Source organism: Pectinophora gossypiella, chromosome 13 (assembly GCF_024362695.1).
Source record: "Pectinophora gossypiella chromosome 13, ilPecGoss1.1, whole genome shotgun sequence".
Lineage (NCBI taxonomy): Eukaryota > Metazoa > Arthropoda > Insecta > Lepidoptera > Gelechiidae > Pectinophora > Pectinophora gossypiella.
In genome coordinates this window covers 1460665-1481789 of record NC_065416.1, presented here as the reverse complement: position 1 = coordinate 1481789, position 21125 = coordinate 1460665, and the positions used below count along the sequence as shown (strand labels likewise).

General features: G+C 40.8%; 2 protein-coding genes across 2 annotated transcripts in view; both read left to right on the top strand.

The window, feature by feature from the left end:
- Positions 1-12468, top strand: part of LOC126371983 (sodium-dependent serotonin transporter) — a 28868-nt gene extending 16400 nt beyond the window's left edge. The window contains exons 5-13 of the mRNA XM_050017479.1: positions 1106-1325; positions 2838-2976; positions 3495-3629; positions 4465-4643; positions 5632-5801; positions 6555-6679; positions 10682-10866; positions 11676-11859; positions 12180-12468. Of these exons, the coding sequence (XP_049873436.1) occupies positions 1106-1325; positions 2838-2976; positions 3495-3629; positions 4465-4643; positions 5632-5801; positions 6555-6679; positions 10682-10866; positions 11676-11859; positions 12180-12251 (1409 nt within the window). The 3' untranslated portion in view covers positions 12252-12468. The remainder of the gene's footprint in view (positions 1-1105; positions 1326-2837; positions 2977-3494; positions 3630-4464; positions 4644-5631; positions 5802-6554; positions 6680-10681; positions 10867-11675; positions 11860-12179) is intronic.
- A 2932-nt stretch (positions 12469-15400) lies between these two features.
- Positions 15401-19762, top strand: LOC126371982 (uncharacterized). Its single transcript, XM_050017478.1, has 7 exons — positions 15401-15436; positions 16284-16472; positions 16860-16955; positions 17200-17405; positions 17817-17954; positions 18602-18782; positions 19643-19762. The coding sequence occupies exons 1-7, from the start codon at positions 15401-15403 to the stop codon at positions 19760-19762; spliced, it is 966 nt and encodes a 321-aa protein (XP_049873435.1).
- The last annotated feature ends 1363 nt before the right edge of the window (positions 19763-21125 follow it).

Genomic DNA, 21125 nt, shown 5'->3' with positions numbered 1-21125 from the left:
ACAAAAAAAGCTTTCATCTCAAGCTCCTCCGTGCTTCGGAAGGCATGTTAAGCCGTTGGTCCCGGCTGCATTAGCAGTCGTTAATAACCACCAATCCGCACTGAGCCCGCGTGGTGATTTAAGGCCCGATCTCCCTATCCATCCATAGGGAAGGACCGTGCCCCAGCAATGGGGACGTTAATGGACTGGTAATCATGATGATAACCTTAACAATTATTTACCACTAATAGCATTTACGCGTCCATCCGTTACTCACTAAGATAATTTTAATTAGAGAAATAAATTTCTTAAACCGTTATTAATAGGTCGTGCCTGCAACATTAACCTTTACACTGTTGAAACACAGATCTACACGAGAAACAAATTTTCAAAAACTATTGCGCGTGGTATCATGGGTTAAAGGCACCTCTCTTCTGCACCTCACCTAATCCTTAACCATTGTTTTAAGTTTACGCGGTTATTATCATAATTAAAGCACATAATAACGGGTTCTTACCGCGTTTAAATGGGGATATGAGACTCCCGATATTTCGACACTGTTGCTGTTGTTGTCGCGTGATCATGGCATTTGCAACAGTGTCGAAATATCGGAGAGTCTCATATCCCCATTTAAACGCGGTAAGAACCTGTTATTGGCCCCGATTCCTGCAGACACCGCCGCATTTTATTTTAAGTTATATCCGTCATTTTCATATCCGTCGAAAAGGAAACGGACGGATGATTCACAGCACTTAATTTTAGGAAGAATGAGTAAATGAATGAATAACCCGGGCGAATCAAAAGGTACGTCGCTGGTATGCAATCCGTTTGACGTGCTGTATACTTAACTGTGTCGGGTTATTGACGGATGTAAAATTTTTAGACGGTTGGTTTAGATTTGTGCTTAAAATTGACGTGTGTTCCATAAATTTTATGCTTGTCGATTACCCGTCCCTTTCCTTTTCGGCGGATAAGAAAATGACAGATATAACTTAAAATAAAATTAGGTATATTGGTATTTACAGGAATTAGCACCATTATGTGCTTTAATTATAATCCTTAACCCTTTATTTATAAAAGCAAAGCTCTTATTAGCTTTGTCAATTCATTATTTTCGTTCCCCCAGGTGTGGGCTACGCCATCTGCATGATCGACATCTACATGGGCATGTACTACAACACAATCATCGGCTGGGCGGTCTACTACCTGATCGCGTCTCTCGCCTCCATCAACTCTGTTCTTCCTTGGACCAGCTGCAACAACGAATGGAACACTCCTCTCTGCGCCCCTGTCACCTCCCCTCAGACTAATATCAGCACCACAACACCGGCTAAAGAGTTCTTTGAGTAAGATTGTCTTGCTATTATTATCATTACTAGCCTACACCATCCCACTTCACACACACACACTATCACACTTCCGTGCTTCGGAAGGCACGTTACGCCGTTGGGCCTTGTTACTATTTACTGATTTAAGTAAACGTTAGGTGAGCCATGTCAGGGGCCTTTGGCAGCTCAATCATAACCCTGACACCAGGGTTGATGAGGCTGGTATTCCACCTCACAACTCACACGATAAGAAGAAGAGCATCCCACTGCAGGGTAAATGTCTCCCTCCATTTCTTCCACTCCTCCCGATCTTGGGACTTCTCTTCTTGCTGTCTTTCTGCTATGCAGTACATTTAGATTGAGTGTTTTTTTTTTCGGACATCTGTTGAAATATCAACTTTTTATGTCTGGTTTTTATATTGCAGGTATAAATTCGTCGTTGACGTCGCTAACTGACGTATCTGAAATTTTTGGCAAATCTGATTTGCACCTTTTGCTATTGTTCATCATATTATAATTATATACATAAATTATTTTAGCAAAATATTGTAGATTTGCAAATCAAAAACCATTTGCAAAGTCAGTCACCAATTGAGAAGCAATGTGTGTAACCTTGATAACAAGCTTTAATAATAGTTATTACATTGAGAAAATATGTTTATCTCTTCCATCGCGTGGATTGTGAGGTCGATTACCAACCCCATCAACCCTGGTGTCAGGGTTATTATATTACTGAGCCGCCATAGGCCCCTGACATGACTCACGTAACGACTACATACTTACATCAGTAAGTAATAAACGGGACCCACGGCTTAACGTGCCTTCCGAAGCACGGATCATCTTACTTTCGGACAATCAGGTGGTCAGTCTGTAATATCCTAACCAAACTAGGGATCACAAAGTGATTTTTGTGATTTGCCCCACCGGGATTCGAACCCGGGACCTCCGGATCATGAGCACAACGCTCAACCACTGGACCACGGAGGCGTATGTTTATTATTTATCATTATTTATTTGTACACAAAAAAAACACAAGGAACACACAAAGAAAACAGACAGACAAAGTACAGATATAAGCTTTCTCTAAACAAATAGATTCTCTAATCTCTAAAAAAGATTTCTTCCAGCTGACCTACGTGGTCTATGTGTATCTTTCATCATCTCCAAAAAATTTTATCACCTCCTTGAGCTTATAATCGAATTCTCCGTAAAATCAATAAAAATATGCATAATCCGATTGTGATTGGTGGAGTTGGAAGATTCAAAATTTGAAATAGCTTAGTCATTACTCTTTTATGTCATCATTATTAACTTAAGAGCCATGCTCTTGTCGGTGTAGCATTCTCCATGCTAGTTTTTTAGGGGAAAATAGAGCAGTGGTTACGCTCTTGCATTCCGCTCAACAATACTCTGTCTGACGCGAGCGGGATGGCGCCCACTGTAGTCTGTTTGAAAGCCGTACTCTTTTATGTACGTGATGCAAATGTTCTTCACCAATTTTCATTGTATTAATAAAGTTATATTCCACAGACGAAACGTACTGGAGCAGCACAGATCCAACGGCCTGGATGCTATGGGCCCCATCAAACCTTCCCTGGCGCTCTGTGTGTTTGGAGTCTTCGTGCTTGTCTACTTCTCCCTTTGGAAAGGAGTCCGGAGCGCTGGCAAAGTCAGTTTCTTTAACCCTATATTTATAAACAAAAATGTCGTTGGAAGGATAACACCATACAAAATGTTTTTATATGAATTGTTTGTATTCGCTGCAAATATCGTGTAAGTACCTATGTAGATACGTACACAACCACACCACAGTTCGCCAGTGACAGTAGTGTCCCTTTTTACCCAACTGTGGCGAAGCAAAAAGGAGGGTTATGTGTTTGACCGCTGTTTATGTATGTACGTATGTGTTTATACAGGTCTGTTCCAAATTCCAAATGTTCTTCTAAACTACCTGTCAGAATTTAACAAATGAGGTGTCACATGCCGCGGCTATTTCCTAAACATCGCTGTTCGGAAGAATTTCAGAGAAATATTTTCTTTGTGTCACACTTTTTGTAGCGTGATTTCCGTAGTCAAACTTTAGTTTTCTAAACTTATATTTTTTTACATCGTCGCCATTATATGACTCGAAAGAGCTACCTTTCTCTCTCTCTTATGTATTCCTCTTTCTCTATCTTGTCTTAACAGGTGGTGTGGGTAACAGCTTTGGCTCCTTACGTGGTACTGTTGATTCTCCTGGCGAGGGGCGTGACACTACCAGGAGCAACTGAAGGCATCCGATACTACCTGACTCCCGAGTGGCACAAACTGCAGAATTCCAAGGTAAGTTTAAGTCTTTACGGTTTTTACGAGCTGATCACCTGATTATCCAAAAAGTAAGATGATCCGTGCTTCGGAAGGCACTTTAAGCCGTTGGTCCCGGTTACTACTTAATGATGTAAGTAAGTACATGAGCCATGTCAGGGGTCTATGGCAGCTCAATAATAACCCTGACACAAAGGTTGATGAGGTTGGTAATTCACCTCACAACCCACGCAATAGAAGAGAAGAGGACGGTCTTTGTAGTAATTCATAAATGTTCTCCTAGGTCTACCGCTTCCTCTCTTTCCTTCTATTTCTCCTTCTTTGATGTTTTTTATAAAGGTATCGTGTCGTATCAGGTGGCCAATTATATTTCCTTCCCGGTTCTCTAAAGTCTCTATTATGGTTTGTATTCATAAAGAGTTAAGTAAATTTAAAATTTCATCTCCTTAGATCTCGAAAATAAAAAATAAAATAAAATGAAAAATATTTTAATTCACTTTACAATAGTAATTCTAAGTTAGGGTTGATGACTCCTTTTAAGCATAAAAGCCTGTGTTAGGAGCCAACGCTCTTCCGTAGTAAGCAAGTGAATATATTTGTAAGATTAGGGTAAGAGTGAAACATTAAATCTTTACTCCTATAAAGCTGTAATATGGACATGACTCACCAGGTATTGAAGAAAACCTTGGGTGTCGGGACGGTGAAATTGATTTTATGAAATAAAACAGCAGCGTCTTGTCTTGTGTTGTATTGAGAGAAGGGCAGAACGAAAGCTCCGCGAATGAATGTAATTACAAAAGTGTTTCCATATTTAAAAATACAAATCTTAAATATATTTATATGTTTTCAACAGGTATGGATCGACGCGGCGTCTCAGATCTTCTTCTCCCTCGGTCCCGGGTTCGGCACCCTGCTGGCGCTCTCCAGCTACAACAAGTTCAACAACAACTGCTACCGCGACGCGCTCATCACCTCCTCCATCAACTGCCTCACCAGCTTCCTCGCTGGCTTCGTCATCTTCTCGGTTTTAGGGTAAGGTTTTGTTACTGCTTGCTAAATGTGAAGAAATAAATTCAAAATTTCCGATAAAATGAACATTTGAAAATCTAGTGTTTTTACAGTTTTTTTTTGTCATACATACTTGTAGGATAACTTCGGATTCGGTAAGCGGAACCATGAACTTACCACGTATTCTCCTGGACTCCGTACACAGTTGAACCGCCTTCAAAGCCTTCCTCGAACTCAACTCAAAAACGGTATTCTTAGACGGCGCGGGCGCCTCAACTTCAACTCGAGTTTACTCCAGTACCTATGTCATTAATTTAGTATTAATTGATTGTTAGTATGATATGAGGAGCTCGGTGGCGCAGCGGTAAACGCGCTCGGTCTGCGATTGCTAAAGTTAAGCAACTTTCGCAAAGGCCGGTCATAGGATGGGTGACCACAAAAAAAAAAGTTTTCATCTCGAGCTCCTCCGTGCTTCGGAAGGCACGTTAAGCCGTTGGTCCCGGCTGCATTAGCAGTCGTTAATAATCACCAATCCGCACTCAGCCCGCGTGGTGGTTTAAGGCCCGATCTCCCTATCCATCCATAGGCCCGTGCCCCAGCAGTGGGGACGTTAATGGGCTGATGATGATGATGATATGCTTTACTCCAATGAGTGGGGTCCTCAAGTCGAGGACGTATATGTCAACTTAAAATACCAAAATACTCAGCTGAGGTCAACTCGAATGGAGGAAGAGACGAGTGAGCATCTTAGAATACAGGTGTCACTTTATGTCTCCTATTGTGAACTCTTCAGGAAAACATCGTGAGAAAACCCACATTCCCGAGAAATGCATTTTCGGAGGTATGTGACCTAACCCGTATTGGGCTGGTTTTTCTCATCGCGGGTTGGAAGGTCAGACAGGCAGTCGCTTCTGTGAAAAACCGGACCTGTCAAATCTTCAGGTTAGGTAAGCGGACCCTGTGAAAAACGGAATAATACTAGGGAAATGATTGTGAACTCTTCTCCCTCTAGCTACATGGCGCACGTGCAGAACAAGAGCATCGAGGAGGTGGGCCTGGAGGGTCCAGGGCTGGTCTTCATCGTGTACCCGGAGGCCATCGCCACTATGACCGGCTCCGTGTTCTGGGCCATCATCTTCTTCCTCATGCTCATCACCCTCGGCCTGGATAGCACTTTTGGAGGTATAGTGACTTTCCATATCTCTTGCAAGTAATCGTTTTAAAATAACATTTTCACTATGTGTCTTGCCATTCCATTAGGTGCCCTCCGAAGCACAAAATCATCTTACTTTTTCAGACAATCAGATGATTCCAGCCTGCAATGTCACCAACTGCAGTCTCACAAAGTGATTTCGAAAATGTCCCCATCGGGAATCGAACTCAAACCTCCAGATCGTGAGCCTAACGCTCTAACTACTAGACCACAGAGGCGATGGAGGTGGCTATACAAAATAATGATTAAAGTTACATAATAATACTGCCCCCTCCGGTTGATTGAGGTCTGTGCCCAGCAATGGGACCTATATAGGGGGGTTATGTTTATGTTATGTAATAATACTGCAGACGTTAATAAAGACACATAATCATAATAATCATAATCAATCAACACAAAGTTAAAGATCTTATTCTAAGTATAACAGTGCATGTATTCAACCTGCAAGCAGGTTTGCAAATATTTATAATACTTAATTATATTATTATTAACACTTATTCCTAAAGAATTCGTTGACACTATAAAAGCACATGACATGACAATTATTATAATGTATTTAATATATTGCACCTCTTTTTATACTTCCGCAATTATTCTAATACTACCTCTGGGTTGGCTGTAAGAGATCTCTCTGAGAGATAAGTCCACCCTTGTAAACGTCCATTTCTTATTTGTGATGTAACTAGTTGTTAAGTGCAATTAAGTATTATGACAACACTCAGGTCTAGAAGCGGTGACCACGGCGCTGTGTGACGAGTACCCCCGCGTGCTGGGCAGGCACCGCGAGATGTTCGTTGCCGTCCTTCTGCTGTTCATCTACATCTGTGCTCTGCCGACCACTACCTATGTGAGTACTGTGATTTTTTTTGTAGATTTGCCGCAGATGGCATTAACTACTTAGCCGGAGAGTACTGTGATAGGTGTAACATTGTGTAAGGATAATAATAAAAAAGTTTATTCAGGTAGAACCTACGACACACATATACAGTTACAACACCAGAATCATCATCATCAGCCCATTAACGTCCCCACTGCTGGGGCACGGGCCTTCCCTATGGATGGATAGGGAGAACGGGTCTAAACCATCACGCGGGCCCAGTGCGGATTGATGGTTATTAACGACTGCTAATGCAGCCGGGACCAACGGCTTAACGTGCCTTCCGAAGCACGAAGGAGCTCGAGATGATTTTTTTTTTGTGGTGACCCTTTGCGAAAGTTGCTTAACTTCAACAATCGCAGACCGAGCGCGTTTACCGCTACGCCACCGAACTCCTCTCTCATTAGAATATACACACATTAATATTTAGTTGGAAAACATAAAAGGTATATGGGTAAATTTACCCAGAGGGCAAAAGTATCCTGTACACATTGACCTCGTATACAGGGTGTAAGTGACATCGTAACGAATACTGGAGGGATGATTCAGACCATGATTTTGAGTTAATATAGCAAAATTTACGACTTATAGTTTTTTTTATGTTTTCAATTTTATACTTTTGCGACGGAAAATTTCACTTGATGATGATAACTCAAAATAATGAGCTGAATCATCCTCATCCGTATTCTTTACAATGTCACTTACACCCTGTACAAGTACATACAGGTAGCCATACAATTAGGTATGGGTGGTAGTTGATATCAAGTGGAATTTCCTGTCGGAAAATTAATGATAGTGTTTTTTTGTAATTAATTTTAGTTCTATACTTTTGCGACGGAAAATTCCACTTGATATCAACTCAGAAATGGTCTGAATCATCTTTAAAAGTTTTCGTTACGATGTCACTAACACCCTGTACCTATAAACAAATAGACTACCAATCTTTCATCAATCATTGACGTCCGCGGCGCATCTGCCGCTATTAGGCGTGTCACTATCGAATTTAGTCGCAAATTTAGTGCAATGACGACACTGTATCATGAGTAATATAATATACCCACTTTAAGACTTTCGCACTAACATATTTGACATTTAGTGAGACTTACAGTTCAATTTGTCAAAAAAGTTAATGTGACATGGTACCAAAGTGTATAGGATATTAATGCTCGTGACCGTACAACCCATATTGTTGCTGGCAACACAAGTATAAAATAATTAATAATATCATATATCCGGAGGTCCCGGGTTCGATTCCCGGTGGGAACATATCACAAAAAATATTTTGTGATCCCTAGTTTCGTTAGGACATTACTGGCTGATCACCAGATTGTCCGAAAGTAAGGTGATCCGTGCTTCGGAAGCAACCGTGAGGCTATTCACCCGTGGTAGACCAGTTGAAAGAAAGCTTGACTCTCACTGTAAGGTCGCAGGTTCGAATCCAACACGGGCCTAAACCTATTTCGAGTTAAGCTTCGAGATGCGACTACATCATCATCATCATCAATCAACCCGCATCATCCCACTGCTGGGTATAGGCCTCCTCCATTTTGCACCACTTTGACCGGGGCTGAGCTGACCAAATCCACAGCTTTCCCACTGTTGCAACGATGTCATCAGACCACCGGGCCGCTGGTCTACCAACTAATCTTTTCCCATCTCATGGCCACCATGTGACGGACTTTGACTACATAGATGATGATGACCATGATGATGACCATCATCATCAAATCAAATCAATCATCATGAGTGTTAGATAGAAAAGAATCGATCGATCTAATATGGACTGATGCATCACACATACATACATAAGCTGACGCCTGTAATCCCTAATAGGGTGGGCAGAGCCACAAGTAATCAAAGACAACTTGCAGCCACTGTTACGAAGAGAAGATACGAAGTCCTAAGATGGATATGATGAACCTTATGGTGATAAGGTAGGTATGTAAGTAATAAATGTTTCTTTCTTTCTTTCTATAAGGGATCAGCCTATCGCCCATAACATTAGTCCGTCATTTAGAGGACACAATCCCTCTGTCTGATTTACGACATGCCCGGGAAAAGAAGCAGCTAAACGTGTTCTATGTTTACTGATACATCACTATGCTCATAAGCGTCACAACACTAGCTTACGTACTTTGACAGATCTAATTCTTACGACGACTATTGTAAAAATGTCTTATTGAAATATGATCAAACGAACTTCAAAGTGAAATTCGATCATTATTATATGAGTCGCTTCATTCGAAGATATAATAAGATATAATAATTTACCAGAATGTTGCCATGCAAGTTAAAGAAACTACCTGGTAAATTATTATATCTGAAGAATGAAGCGACGAAATATACGTAATTAATAAATTGTACTGAACTGGTCATTCTGGGAGGTTTTCTGGCCGCGTCTTTCTCTCAACAATACAGTTTCCGATGTGGTTATAGTTTTGCAACCAGTTACATAATACGTAATTTAATTTTTGACGTTCAAAAAGCGCTAACTATATAAGGCAAATTTGAAGAATAAATATGTTTGAATTTTTTTTCACTATACAGTAGGCCTCAAAAGTAGAAAATACCTATTCGTAGAAATAGGTACGCATAAGCATCGGATTATGATAACGAGGGAAAATGTAGTGATTCGCAATATTGAGACTTGGACGATTCAGCAGAACGTGTTATTGGTATATGATAGCTCACTCACGAACATCGTATCCAATATAACATAATACCTACGTATATTACATTGTCTTATATCGAACTTACAAAACTTAGATTTTGTTTTTTTATTTTTGTTTTTATAGCACTTACCTTGCTTAGGGAAACTCACAAAGACAAAATTTAAATCAAAAAAGTCGTTCAAATGGTTTTTTTTTTAGATTTTGTTTCGTGAAACTTATTTAATGTTTACAGATCTTTTTTTAAGATTTGGTTTGAAACTTTTTACGCACATAACGATTAACTTTACGCTCTTGCGCGATATGTAGACTCAGAGAAATTCAGGGCAATAATGACATCGTAATGAAAACTTTGAGGGATAATTCAAACCATGATTCTGAATTGATATTGATTTATGTTTTCCAACTAAATATTAATTTAATGTGTGTATATTTTAATGTTGTAATATGTGTGTCGTAGATTTTACCTGAATAAACTTTTTATTATTATTATTATTATTTTATATCAAGTGGAATTTTCCGTCGCAAAAGTATGGAACTGAAAACAATATAAAAAAACCCTAACAATAATTTAAAAAAAACAATAAATGTGCCCTCCGAAACACGGAAACATCTTACTTTTTAGAACATTCAGAAGATTCAGCCTGCAAATGTTCTTTCCAAACAAAAGGACAGTCTCACAAAGTGATCTCGACAATTTGTGCCCAACGCTCTAGCCACGAGACCATTTAGGCCGTTTGTGGCTGTTGAGAGGAGAGACCAAATAAATACTAACAAATAAAAACGCCCTCCGAAACCAAAGCAGCTGAAATGTAACCAAACAACATCGATAAATTACCGCGTATCTCGACACCGTATTCCTGCATTATTCATCGCATCACTTACGCGAATCACCGGTAGATAGTGCGGGATCCATCCCCATATTATTCGTTTCGGACACGAGCCAGCAATTGTTAATGCTTTTAATGCTCGTAACTTTTACCGGAATATGTTGAGGTGCATAAAATGTAATCACGCGAGGTGGTACGGATGACACGCGTACTAATCCTTCTGATAGAACTCGTGATTTTTTGTACTAAATTTGAGATTGTATCAGTTGATATATATTTGGATAATAGACTCTGAACTTCAATACAGTGTTTTACTTCTGGAATTCCTAACGCACATGCCAAAGTAGAGGCTCACGTAGAGGTCCCCCTAGGTACGCACACATTTTATACCCCCAACATCACTAAAACATCATATCGTAATTCGAATCAAGCTGTAAGTTATGTCACTTACTTTACAAATGGAATCCCCGCAGGGTGGAGTATACCTAGTGGACCTCCTGAACGTGTACGGTCCAGGCCTAGCGATCCTGTTCGTGGTCTTCGCTGAAGCAGCCGGTGTCTGCTGGGTGTACGGGGTGGACAAGTTCTCTGAAGACGTCAAGACCATGCTGGGACACTCGCCCGGCTGGTTCTGGAGGGCTTGCTGGACTTACATCAGGTAATATATAAGGGATTCTCTTAAAATGCATAAATGTTTTTGTCATAATTTTAATTATCATAAGTAATCCTTTTTGCATAACGAATAACTTTTTTTAGCATAATAGTACTTTCCCATAATAACATCTAGGAATACTGGTTTATTAGGAATAACTTATTTTAGGACTAATGACAAATTAATACTATGCGTAACTAATAATAGGCCAAGTAACAGCATGCCATGGTAAATTATTACATAAAATTTTACGAGTAAATATAGAGAACCAATACATAACATAAACTCACGACTACTAATCAGAGGTGCGTCCACCACAAACTTCCGTAAATACTAGGAGGAACTGTATGAGTTGGCAAACTCATTTCGAAACGAAGAAGAATGTCTGAAAGACGAATGTCTTTGTCAGGTACATAAGAGGCCCTATCCAAGTTGCATCAGCATTAATTAAAGTGAACAGCTAACGTCATAGAATAAATACTATGCATAGAACGGACACTCCGCCACGCACTCATTCGTATCATTGCAGAACTAGATTTACCTCACTCCTTCCTGGGTCTCACTTTTAGTCTAAACAGCTGTTAGCCGTTAAGGAGTAAGGGAACGCGCGCGCGGACTGTCTGTCTCGCTAAGCGCCACACGAAAGAAAGAGAAAGAGAATATTTTATAGAATGTCCGGGCTGTGCTAACGTGTAACCCGTCCAAATGAATTGAACAGCGTATGACAAGGGCGATGCGTACCTGTAAAGCTTTTCGATTCTTCTGGGTTTTTCGTTCGTTGAGTTCGTTCCATAATGAACCAATTCTCCTTGCAGCCCAGTGTTCCTGCTGGTGTTGTTCGTGTTCTCGGTGCTGGCACACGAGGAGATGCTGGGCGGAGAGTACGAGTACCCGACGTGGTCCATCCGGGTGGGCTGGCTCATGACCGGGACTACTGTCTCGCTGATCCCGCTCTACATTGTCTACAAGTTTCTCATCACGCCTGGCAGCTTCATGCAGGTGAGTATTTTTTGAAGGTTATTTTGAGGAAACCCTCCTGTAGCACTTACTGGTACTCGATATTTGTGTGCATTTAAAACTTTACGTTTTTATATTGATTAGTGAAGTACTTTCCGATGCGTCGGTTCTCGTTAGGCATCTTCGAACATCTTTAGTAGAATTTAAAGAAAGAAAGAAAAAAGTATATGCGTCATTAAATAAATTCTCAGTTGACGTAAAACCATAATTATGCTCCAACTAATGTATAGAAACAGGCTTGTTTTGCTTGGTTGTAATGGACTATAAATCCAGAAGTGTAACCGTGTTTTTTCTTCCTCCAGCGAATCAAAGCCATCAAACGTCCAGAAATCATATCGGTACCGCCAACGGACTCTACTCTCTGCAGCCTGTGACCTGACCAGGGCTTCACCACTCCTCTTCAGACCAAACCACCCAGTGTCGAATGGCTTGTCTGAATGTGAACCGGCGATGCTATTTTTACTGCGGATTAGGGGTCCATAATGTTTAGTCGTTACTACACTAAAATTAAGTTATATAGCTCATATAAATGTGAAGAGATGTGGTCAACCAGGGGAAAGACCGAGATGGTCAGATGTGGCGACGACGACATTTGGGGGAAACATCTAGTCTTCGAAATTTAAATGACAATAGACAAAATAACTGGCTAAGGTTCTAAAAACAAATCGAATTTAAAATATATTTGTTTATCATTTTAACATGGTAGTTACCATTCAAATGTGGGTTTTGAATGACGTCAGTTTTAGTAAGTAATTAATTTTAATAATTCTTGTTTTTATGGACCCCTAAAGTCAAGTCTGGCACTTTTGGTAACAATAATTGAATATATCTATTGCTTCCAATGATTATTCCTCAATATTGTATAAAGCTTTTGATATACTTACCTATGTTTTGAGAAAACCTATATATCTCGCGATGTACGTAATCAAGATATTCAAGTAAATAGTGTACCGACCTACTTATAAACTATAATACTACATATATTTTCATGCGATAACAGTAACACTTATATACACTTACTATTCAAGATATTTTGCTATTTAAAATGTATTAAGGCCAACATATATTTTATTAATAAGCTTTAATATATTCACTATAAATGTTATAACGTAAGCATATTATAAGAAACTATATATTTCGAATATGGATACCATATTTATCGTTTTAACAACGAAGCCACGATATGACATAGCTTATAGATTTAGATAATAATATTATACTTATTGTAAATAATAAAAGTATTGCTGGACAGACTATAAAATAACGCCATACTTATTATTATATAATATTAATTATATATTTATTTTTGATTTCGTAATATTAGGGCAGCTGCTCTAAGATGCAAACCCTTTGTAAATATCGCTTTATAAAACGTATACAAAACTTCCAAAATATCTTAATATATTAAAATATACCATGTGAACATTTCTGTATTCCAGGGCAATGAATGCAGATATGTTGCATATAGATATTACGGTGTGTATAATTAATATTATAAAAAATATATATTAAAATATACAAGATATATGGGAACATATATAGAGATATAATAGTTAAATGTGTTAAATATAACTTAGCCATGTCGTAAAGTCCTTATATAGAAGTGTAATGATTGTGTCTAGGTTTAAATTTTCAACCTAGTTCTTAAAAACGTAGCCTAGTATGAGTATTAGTAGAATTTCTTTCATAATAATTTCTAGAAAATCACAGCGTAAGGGCAAGTGATTTTAGGGTCTAAAAAATCTACAGATTACTAGTTTTAAAACATTTTAGATTTTTATCCATTTAGGGCATTAGAAGATCTGCCTATTTACTCTTATATCTGAGTATATATTTATGTAATTCTATAACTTTCGCCTTCTTAGAACTCCTACAATATTGTACCTACTTGCATATAGCCTAACCCGTAGAGTTGTGATTTTTCAGTAGGACTAGACACATAATATATTATAAATTTTTATCCTGAATATTAGCGTGTTGAAGTAATAATATATAGCATATAATAATAATACGTGTATCGTAGATAAAAAATAAGTGTTTTTATAAAAAAATAATGTTTGAAAAATCCTAGTTCATGTACCCACAAAGATCTTTTTTATTAGATATTTTGTTAATATTTTACATATATAAAAATACATATATATATCATATATATATTCGTTGTATAAGTACATATTTCGTCGCGTTTACGTGTTGCAGTAGTGTGTGTTGTGGTAGTGAATATATCCTGTATACATGTTTAGACTAGAATAAACGCAAATCGTCAGACTGGGCCTGTAACAGCCATTGCAGGTTCGTCTGGACATTTGTTTAATTATAACAATTATTGTTTTATTTCCCGTACATCATGAGATCGCGATGATCATGGGGATACCCACATTCCTGAGAAATGCGTTTAGAAGGTAACCTAACCTAACCTAACCTGTAATGGGTTTGTTTCTCCTTCGCGTTGGAAGGACAGACTGCAGTCGCTTCTATATAAAAAACAGGTCCTGTCAAATCTTGGTAAGCGGATGGTGTAAAAAACGTAAAATAACGCTAGATGATTATTTACTTATGTGTAGACTTATGTTCTGTAATCCTAAGCGTTTAAAAAAGTTTTCATGTCCGTGCTTCGGAAGGCACGTTAAGCCGTTGGTTCCGGCTGCATTAGCAGTCGTTAATAACCATCAATCCGCACTGGGCCCGCGTGATGGTTTAAGGCCCGATCTCCCTATCCATCCATAGGGAAGGCCCGTGCCCCAGCAGTGGGGACGTTAATGGGCTGATGATGATGATGAATTTACTAATTCTTCTTCTTCTTATCGTGTGGGTTGTGAGGTGGAATACCAGCCGCATCAACCCTGGTGTCAAGGTTATTACTGAGCCGCCAAAGGTCCCTGACATGGCTCATGTAACGATTACTCACTTACATCCTCAAGCATCAACCGGGACCAACCGCTTAACGTGTCTTCCAAAGCACGGATCATCTTACTTTCGGACAATCAGGTGATCAGCCTGTAATGTCCTAACCAAATTAGGGATCACAAAGTGATTTTTGCGATATGTCCCCAATGGGAATCGAACCCAGGACCTCGGGATCGTGAGCCCAACGCTCAACCACGGAGGCCGCTGCAACTTTCGAGTTATAAAGCGGCTTGTTGGCACGAAGCGAAAATAGATAGGTACACTACCTATGTTTATTGAATATTCCGATATAATAACACTGTCGCGAATGTTTTCCGACTAACTTAATGCGATCGTTAACCACAAAACACCACTTCTTATTAATTATTGAAAGCAACCGTGCCGTTTCCGTTCCCGCCAAAAAGACACTACCATAGCCTACTATGCCGTGTCAACGCCGAAACCTTTTTACGCCATCTCGATTTGACACCGACACACGTCAGCCGCCGATCAATCAATCAGCGGTTCACAAAATACACAAAAAAAAATCACCGAGTGTCTAATAGTTACAATGAAATCGTCAAGTGATGATGTTAAAACCAGAAGGCTGTGAGGTGATCACTATACGAACGGATGGATGGCGGGTAAAACCGTGAGCTTCAACACGAATTGCGTGAGTACTACTTCATCATCATCAGCCGTACGACGCCCACTGCTGGACATAGGCCTCCCCCAAGGATCTCCACGACGATCGGTCCTGCGCTGCCCGCATCCAGCGACTACAGCAGCAGCAGCGGCAGCGGCGGTGAATGCTACTTATTATATTTAAATAAATGAGACGGCCTCCGTGGTCCAGTGGTTGAGCGTTGTGCTCACGATCCCCGGTTCGAAACCCGGTGGGGACAAATCACAAAATACACTTTGTGATGCCTAGTTTGCTTAAGATATTACAGGCCTTCGGAAGGCACGTTAAGCCGTTGGTCTTGGCTATTACTTATGTAAGTACGTGTGAGTCATGTCAGGGGCCTATGGCGGATCAGTAATAACCCTGACACCAGGGTTGATGAGATTGGTATTCCTCCTCACAATCCATACGATAGAAGAACAATTTATTGAGAATTACCGATTGCCCAATATTCGTCCCCCTAGCATTATCCCGCTTTTCACAGGGTCCCCTTACCTAACCTGAAGATTTGACAGCTGAGATTTTTACAGAAGCGACTGCCTGTCTGACCTTCCAATCCGCGAAGAAAAAACCAGCCCAATACAGGTTAGGTCACATACCTCCGAAAATGCATTTCTCAAGAATGTAGGTTTCCTCACGATGTTTTCCTTCACCGCTAAGCACGTGATAATTATTTATATCCAAAACATGAAATGCTTTTCAAGGTATAACATTAGGGAGATTCATCATATACATCGTCAAAAAAACTCAAATGCTCAAAAATCTGATTTTGTGTATTCATATATACCTACACATAAAGTAAATAAATAATTTACTTACTTACTGACCTTCTCAGGACCTTATCGACTCGCAACTCGAGAGCTTGGCAAAATGGCTGAGCTGCAACGGCGAGGTTTGGGGCGTGGGCCCTACCGCCGTATTCGCCAGCGCCGCCGCCCTCTTCCTCTACCATGAGCTGGAGGCTACCATCTTCGTCGCCGGCGGGGACCAGGTCCATGTGTCGCTGCTCGAGAAGACACTTGTTGTAAGTGGAAAATTCCTCATCTTAGCAAATGATCCAACCCGCCCGCCAATCCGCGTGGTGGAGTATGCACCATCGGTTGTTTGAGGGAAGGCCTGTGCCCACCTGTGGGACGTACACAGGCTGTTTAAGTATGTATGTGTAACAGATGATGGTAGCAGTGGATCCATGGTTATCAGGATACGCTGCAACTTCTTTCATAAATACATAAAAGAAAGTCGTCTATATGTTCCGACTAATCTCCAGAACCACAAAATTAATAAATGCTTTTCCCATGATATCTGCATTTCTCTAAAAAGACTAGAGAAGAAAAAGAACGAATAACGTTATCAATATCTGGCTCTCTATCTTCATTTCTTTGCGTCTGTCATCCTATTCATCCTATTTCAGTCGACGATGGTTGCTGGAATGCTGGCGCTGATGATCCACATCTGGGTGTGCTCCATGCGGTTTTTCCAGTACTACCTGGATACGCTCATCAGAGACGTAAGTGCTCAAATCAAATATTCAATTCTCGTTTAGAAAATTCACTACATTATTACAGCAGAACCCCAAAACTGATGACTGACCTGATGTGTGATGATCTTAGTATCATAAAAAGAAATAGCTTGACCTCCTGCAACCAGTTCTAGCGTCTTCTCGCTCTTCATTCTACATATAATAGAAACTAGTACCTACTAGACAAATCCATACACATTACATCATTTCCTTGCACTTTCATCCCTTTCAGAGTCCAAGCGTCCTCCTAGAAATGACGACCGCAGGCCTGTTAGGAGGGCAGGCGGAGATGGTTCCCCTTGGTCCACTGACCCGCTTCCTCCGGCAGCAGCAGCCGCAGATCCACATCACCTTCTGCTGGTTCCTCTCCCTCTGTTACGCCGACTACGTCAGGAAGCACTACTGCCAGAGATTCAATATGCCGTACTTGGAACAGTGGTTGGTTTAGACGGAGTCCTTCGCTTTTAACATTTCTACTATCTGCTATCGTGTTTGCAGATTTTATGAGTTTATGAAGCGGCACCGTAGTCGAATTACATGGCCTCTGCCTATATCTTATATCCTAATGAAAAATATGCGTGATGTTATTTTTGTATGCATGTAGTTATCTTGCGATGGATGTACCTCTCAATACCCATTGTTACCCGCCTTCGTACCTTCGTTGTGTATGGGCTAGATACGTATGAAACATCATCTTCCTCGTTATAATATCTTCGTACCTTAATTTCTTTAAATCTTAAAACTTCCCCATAATATCATATCCCTTTGGTAAAATCTTTCCCATCTACCTTCGTAATCGACCGTTCGTGTATGGGCTATGTAATATTTTCCTCCCGCTGGTGGCGCCAGGCAAACCGAGCTGCACGAGCGCGCCTCGCGGGGGGTGAGCAAGACCATGCAGAGGGTCAACAGCTTCGTCGGAGCCGTCCATCAACGGCTGCGTGGATACGCGCCAACCAACGCCCAGCAGACCAATGAGGCGCATACGTAAGAACTTCTTTCGTTTTATTACTGGCATTACTGCTTCCGTGATCCAAAGATTGAGCGTTGGGCACACGGTCCGGAGGTCAGTAGCTAGACATATCACAAAAATCACTTTGTAACCCCTGGTTTGTTCAGGACATCGCAGACTAATCACCCAATTGCCCGAAAGTAAGATGTCGTCCTTCAGGTCGTGCGTTCTTCACGTTTAGACGTAGCTTGACCAGGGTTGCTGAGTTTGGTCACCTCAAAAACACACGGTTGAACAAGATGGATAACCTATACAAGAATATCTTATGTATATGCACTTTTTCTTCTTCTCTCGTGTCGGTTGTGAGATCAACGACCGACCTCATCAACCCTGGTGTCAGGATTACTATTGAGCCGCCAAAGACCCCTGACATGGCTCATGTGACCACTACATGGAAGGAAGCACGGACTATCTTACTTTCGGACAATCAGGTGATCAGCCTGCAATGTCCTAACCAAACTAGGTATCACAAGTGATATTTAATTTTGTGATATGTTCCAACCCGGGACCTCCGGATCGTGAGCTCAACTCTCAACCACTAGACTACCGTATATGCCCTGACAACAAAAATCTGTACTTATCACAAAAGCAGTATCTGTAGGCCCAATATTGTTGACTAGAGTGGGAGCTGCACACCCAAGCAGACCGCCAGCGGATGCACGAGCAAGATGTCGTGGGGGTGCCGGCGAAGCAGCGACTCCGCTCTGGCCACGAAAGACGGCCGGGAGCTCTGCGTCCGGCTCGTCAGTCAGTCCAGCGAGACGACCGCAGACGCCATTGAGAAACTGCGCTCTTATATATCCGTAAGTCCATGCATTTGGCGTAAGATTACTTATTTACCATTACTTAATCTATTTTCATTGTTATTTTTTTTGTGATTTTATTTTACTTGAGGGAAAAGAGGCAAATATTGTGAGTTATTGAGGACACTTAATAAGACACGACGAATTTATTAAAAACATCATAGAAGAGAAGCTACAAGGAAAAAGTTGAAGGGGAAGACCAAGAAGAGCTTAAATGGAACAGATTAAAGAGAAGGTAAACGTCGTGTCTTAAAGGAAGTGAAAGAACTGGCCTTTGATATACAAGAATGGAGAATGTTACACCGACAGGAGCTTGGCTCTTAAATTAGTGATGATGATTTTACTTGTTTTCGAATGGTCAATGGTTTCGATCACAACGGTGCTCAAAGGTCAAAGACATAGATTCAAAAATGTTAAATTGACCCTCAACAAGTTTATCCATGATAATGACGTTGAATAAGGTAGGTAGCCATACCAGTAGGTATGTATGGGTGTTAATGACACCGTAACGAATACTGAGGGGGATGATTCAGACCATGATTCTGAGTTGATATCAAGTGATTATTTCCTGTCGGAAAATTCATGAAAATTCAAGTTCATTGTTAATTATTTTCAGTTCCATATTTTTGCGCCGGAAAATTGCACTTGATATCAACTCAGAGTCGTCGTCTGGATTCCCTTTCAAAGTTTTAATTACGATGATGGTGTTGGATGTCCCGAATAAAAGGACCTCACTTAGCGTAAAGCGCGGTGTGAGCCACGATGCTGGTATTCTGTGGGCCCTGCTCTCTAGCTTCTAGCTTATATCTCTAGTTTCCTAGAGTAAAAAAGATAAGCTTTAAAATGGTGTTCTGTTGCAGGCCACAAGATGTTCGTGTTGCGCTCCACCGATCCCCGGCATCAGCGATGCTAGCAATACAGAAAAGCCAACGAAGACTGGAGGATTTCCCTTGGAGAAAAATGGCAACCCTGCCCTTTGAATGAAACCAATGTTTATAAATAAAAACACGTCACGTCCTGTTCGTTGTTTATTGCAGTTCATTTCATTACATCAGCTAAATTATACCTATATGGTGGTAAATGGCTACCCAGTACCATGTTATAAGACACATTCTTTGCAAGAATGGTGTTACTACGGAACAGAAGAGAGAGGATGGATAAGTCTTTTTTTTTTTTTGACGTGACTTATTGTAGATTTGCCGCAGATGGCATTAACTACTTGGCCGGACAAATGGGGAGCGCTGAAGGCTCTCACCCGGTACAACGTTTAAGACAACAGGCCTGAGGGTGCCCAGTTGGGCGCGAACCTCGGCTCAGGGCGTCGTCTGAGAGGAAAAATATTTGAAAGAATTAATCGACCCTAGTGGGTCGATAGCGATAAGCGCTGAATGAGGGAAATCGTCGACCACGCCGGCGGGGTCGGTATCGGGGTCCTGAAGTGTTTGGTGTCGCGAGCTGATTGGCTGCCTCTATGGCTAGAGTAATCGGGTCGTCGGGATCGTATATTACGTCCTTCGGACGCCGATACTTTTCAGTACCGTCCCTAAGCGGGATGTATTCGGAAGCCGCAACTACCAGGGGATTTGGGTGGTGCGGAGCAGAATCGAAAAAACGTTTGGAAGCTAATTTGAGCCATTGGGCAATGGTTGGCAGACCTAGGTCAATGTGCAGATTTTCATTGCGAAGGAACCACGGAGCTCCCGTGGCTTTCCGCATGAAACGATTTTGTATTACCTGTAGACGGTGAATTTGAGAGGGACTCACGTGAGCGAAAACTACCCCTGCATAGGTCATTATCGGACGGAAACCAATGTTTATAAATAAAAACACGTCACGTCCTGTTCGTTGTTTATTGCAGTTCATTTCATATTATACCTATATGGTGGTAAATGGCTACCCAGTACCATCATGTTATACTTTGCAAGAATGGTGTTACTACGGAACAGAAGAGAGAAGATAGATAGGTCCTAACGTGCATTTTGTATGAGAACCGCTGTCGCCGGTTCAACCCCACTCTCTTCAATCAATCAATCAACCAATAATTCTTTATTGCACAAAACATACACAGGACAGGACGAATAAAAATAAGCACAATAGACGGCCTTATTGCTAAACAGCAATCTCTTGTACTAATAGTAACATATTATACATCAATGGTTTCCAAGGTAAATACCCCAGTTGCAGAAGACACTGGATAATGACTGCTATCATAGGCATATGTAGGTACTTGAAAGTACTACTGCGTAGCGGAGGGCTACGGAAAGGCGTATAAGTTGCGGAGGAAATGATAGACAGATATGCCTTTGTCCATACTGAAAAAAATAATGTCCTAATGGGCCCGTT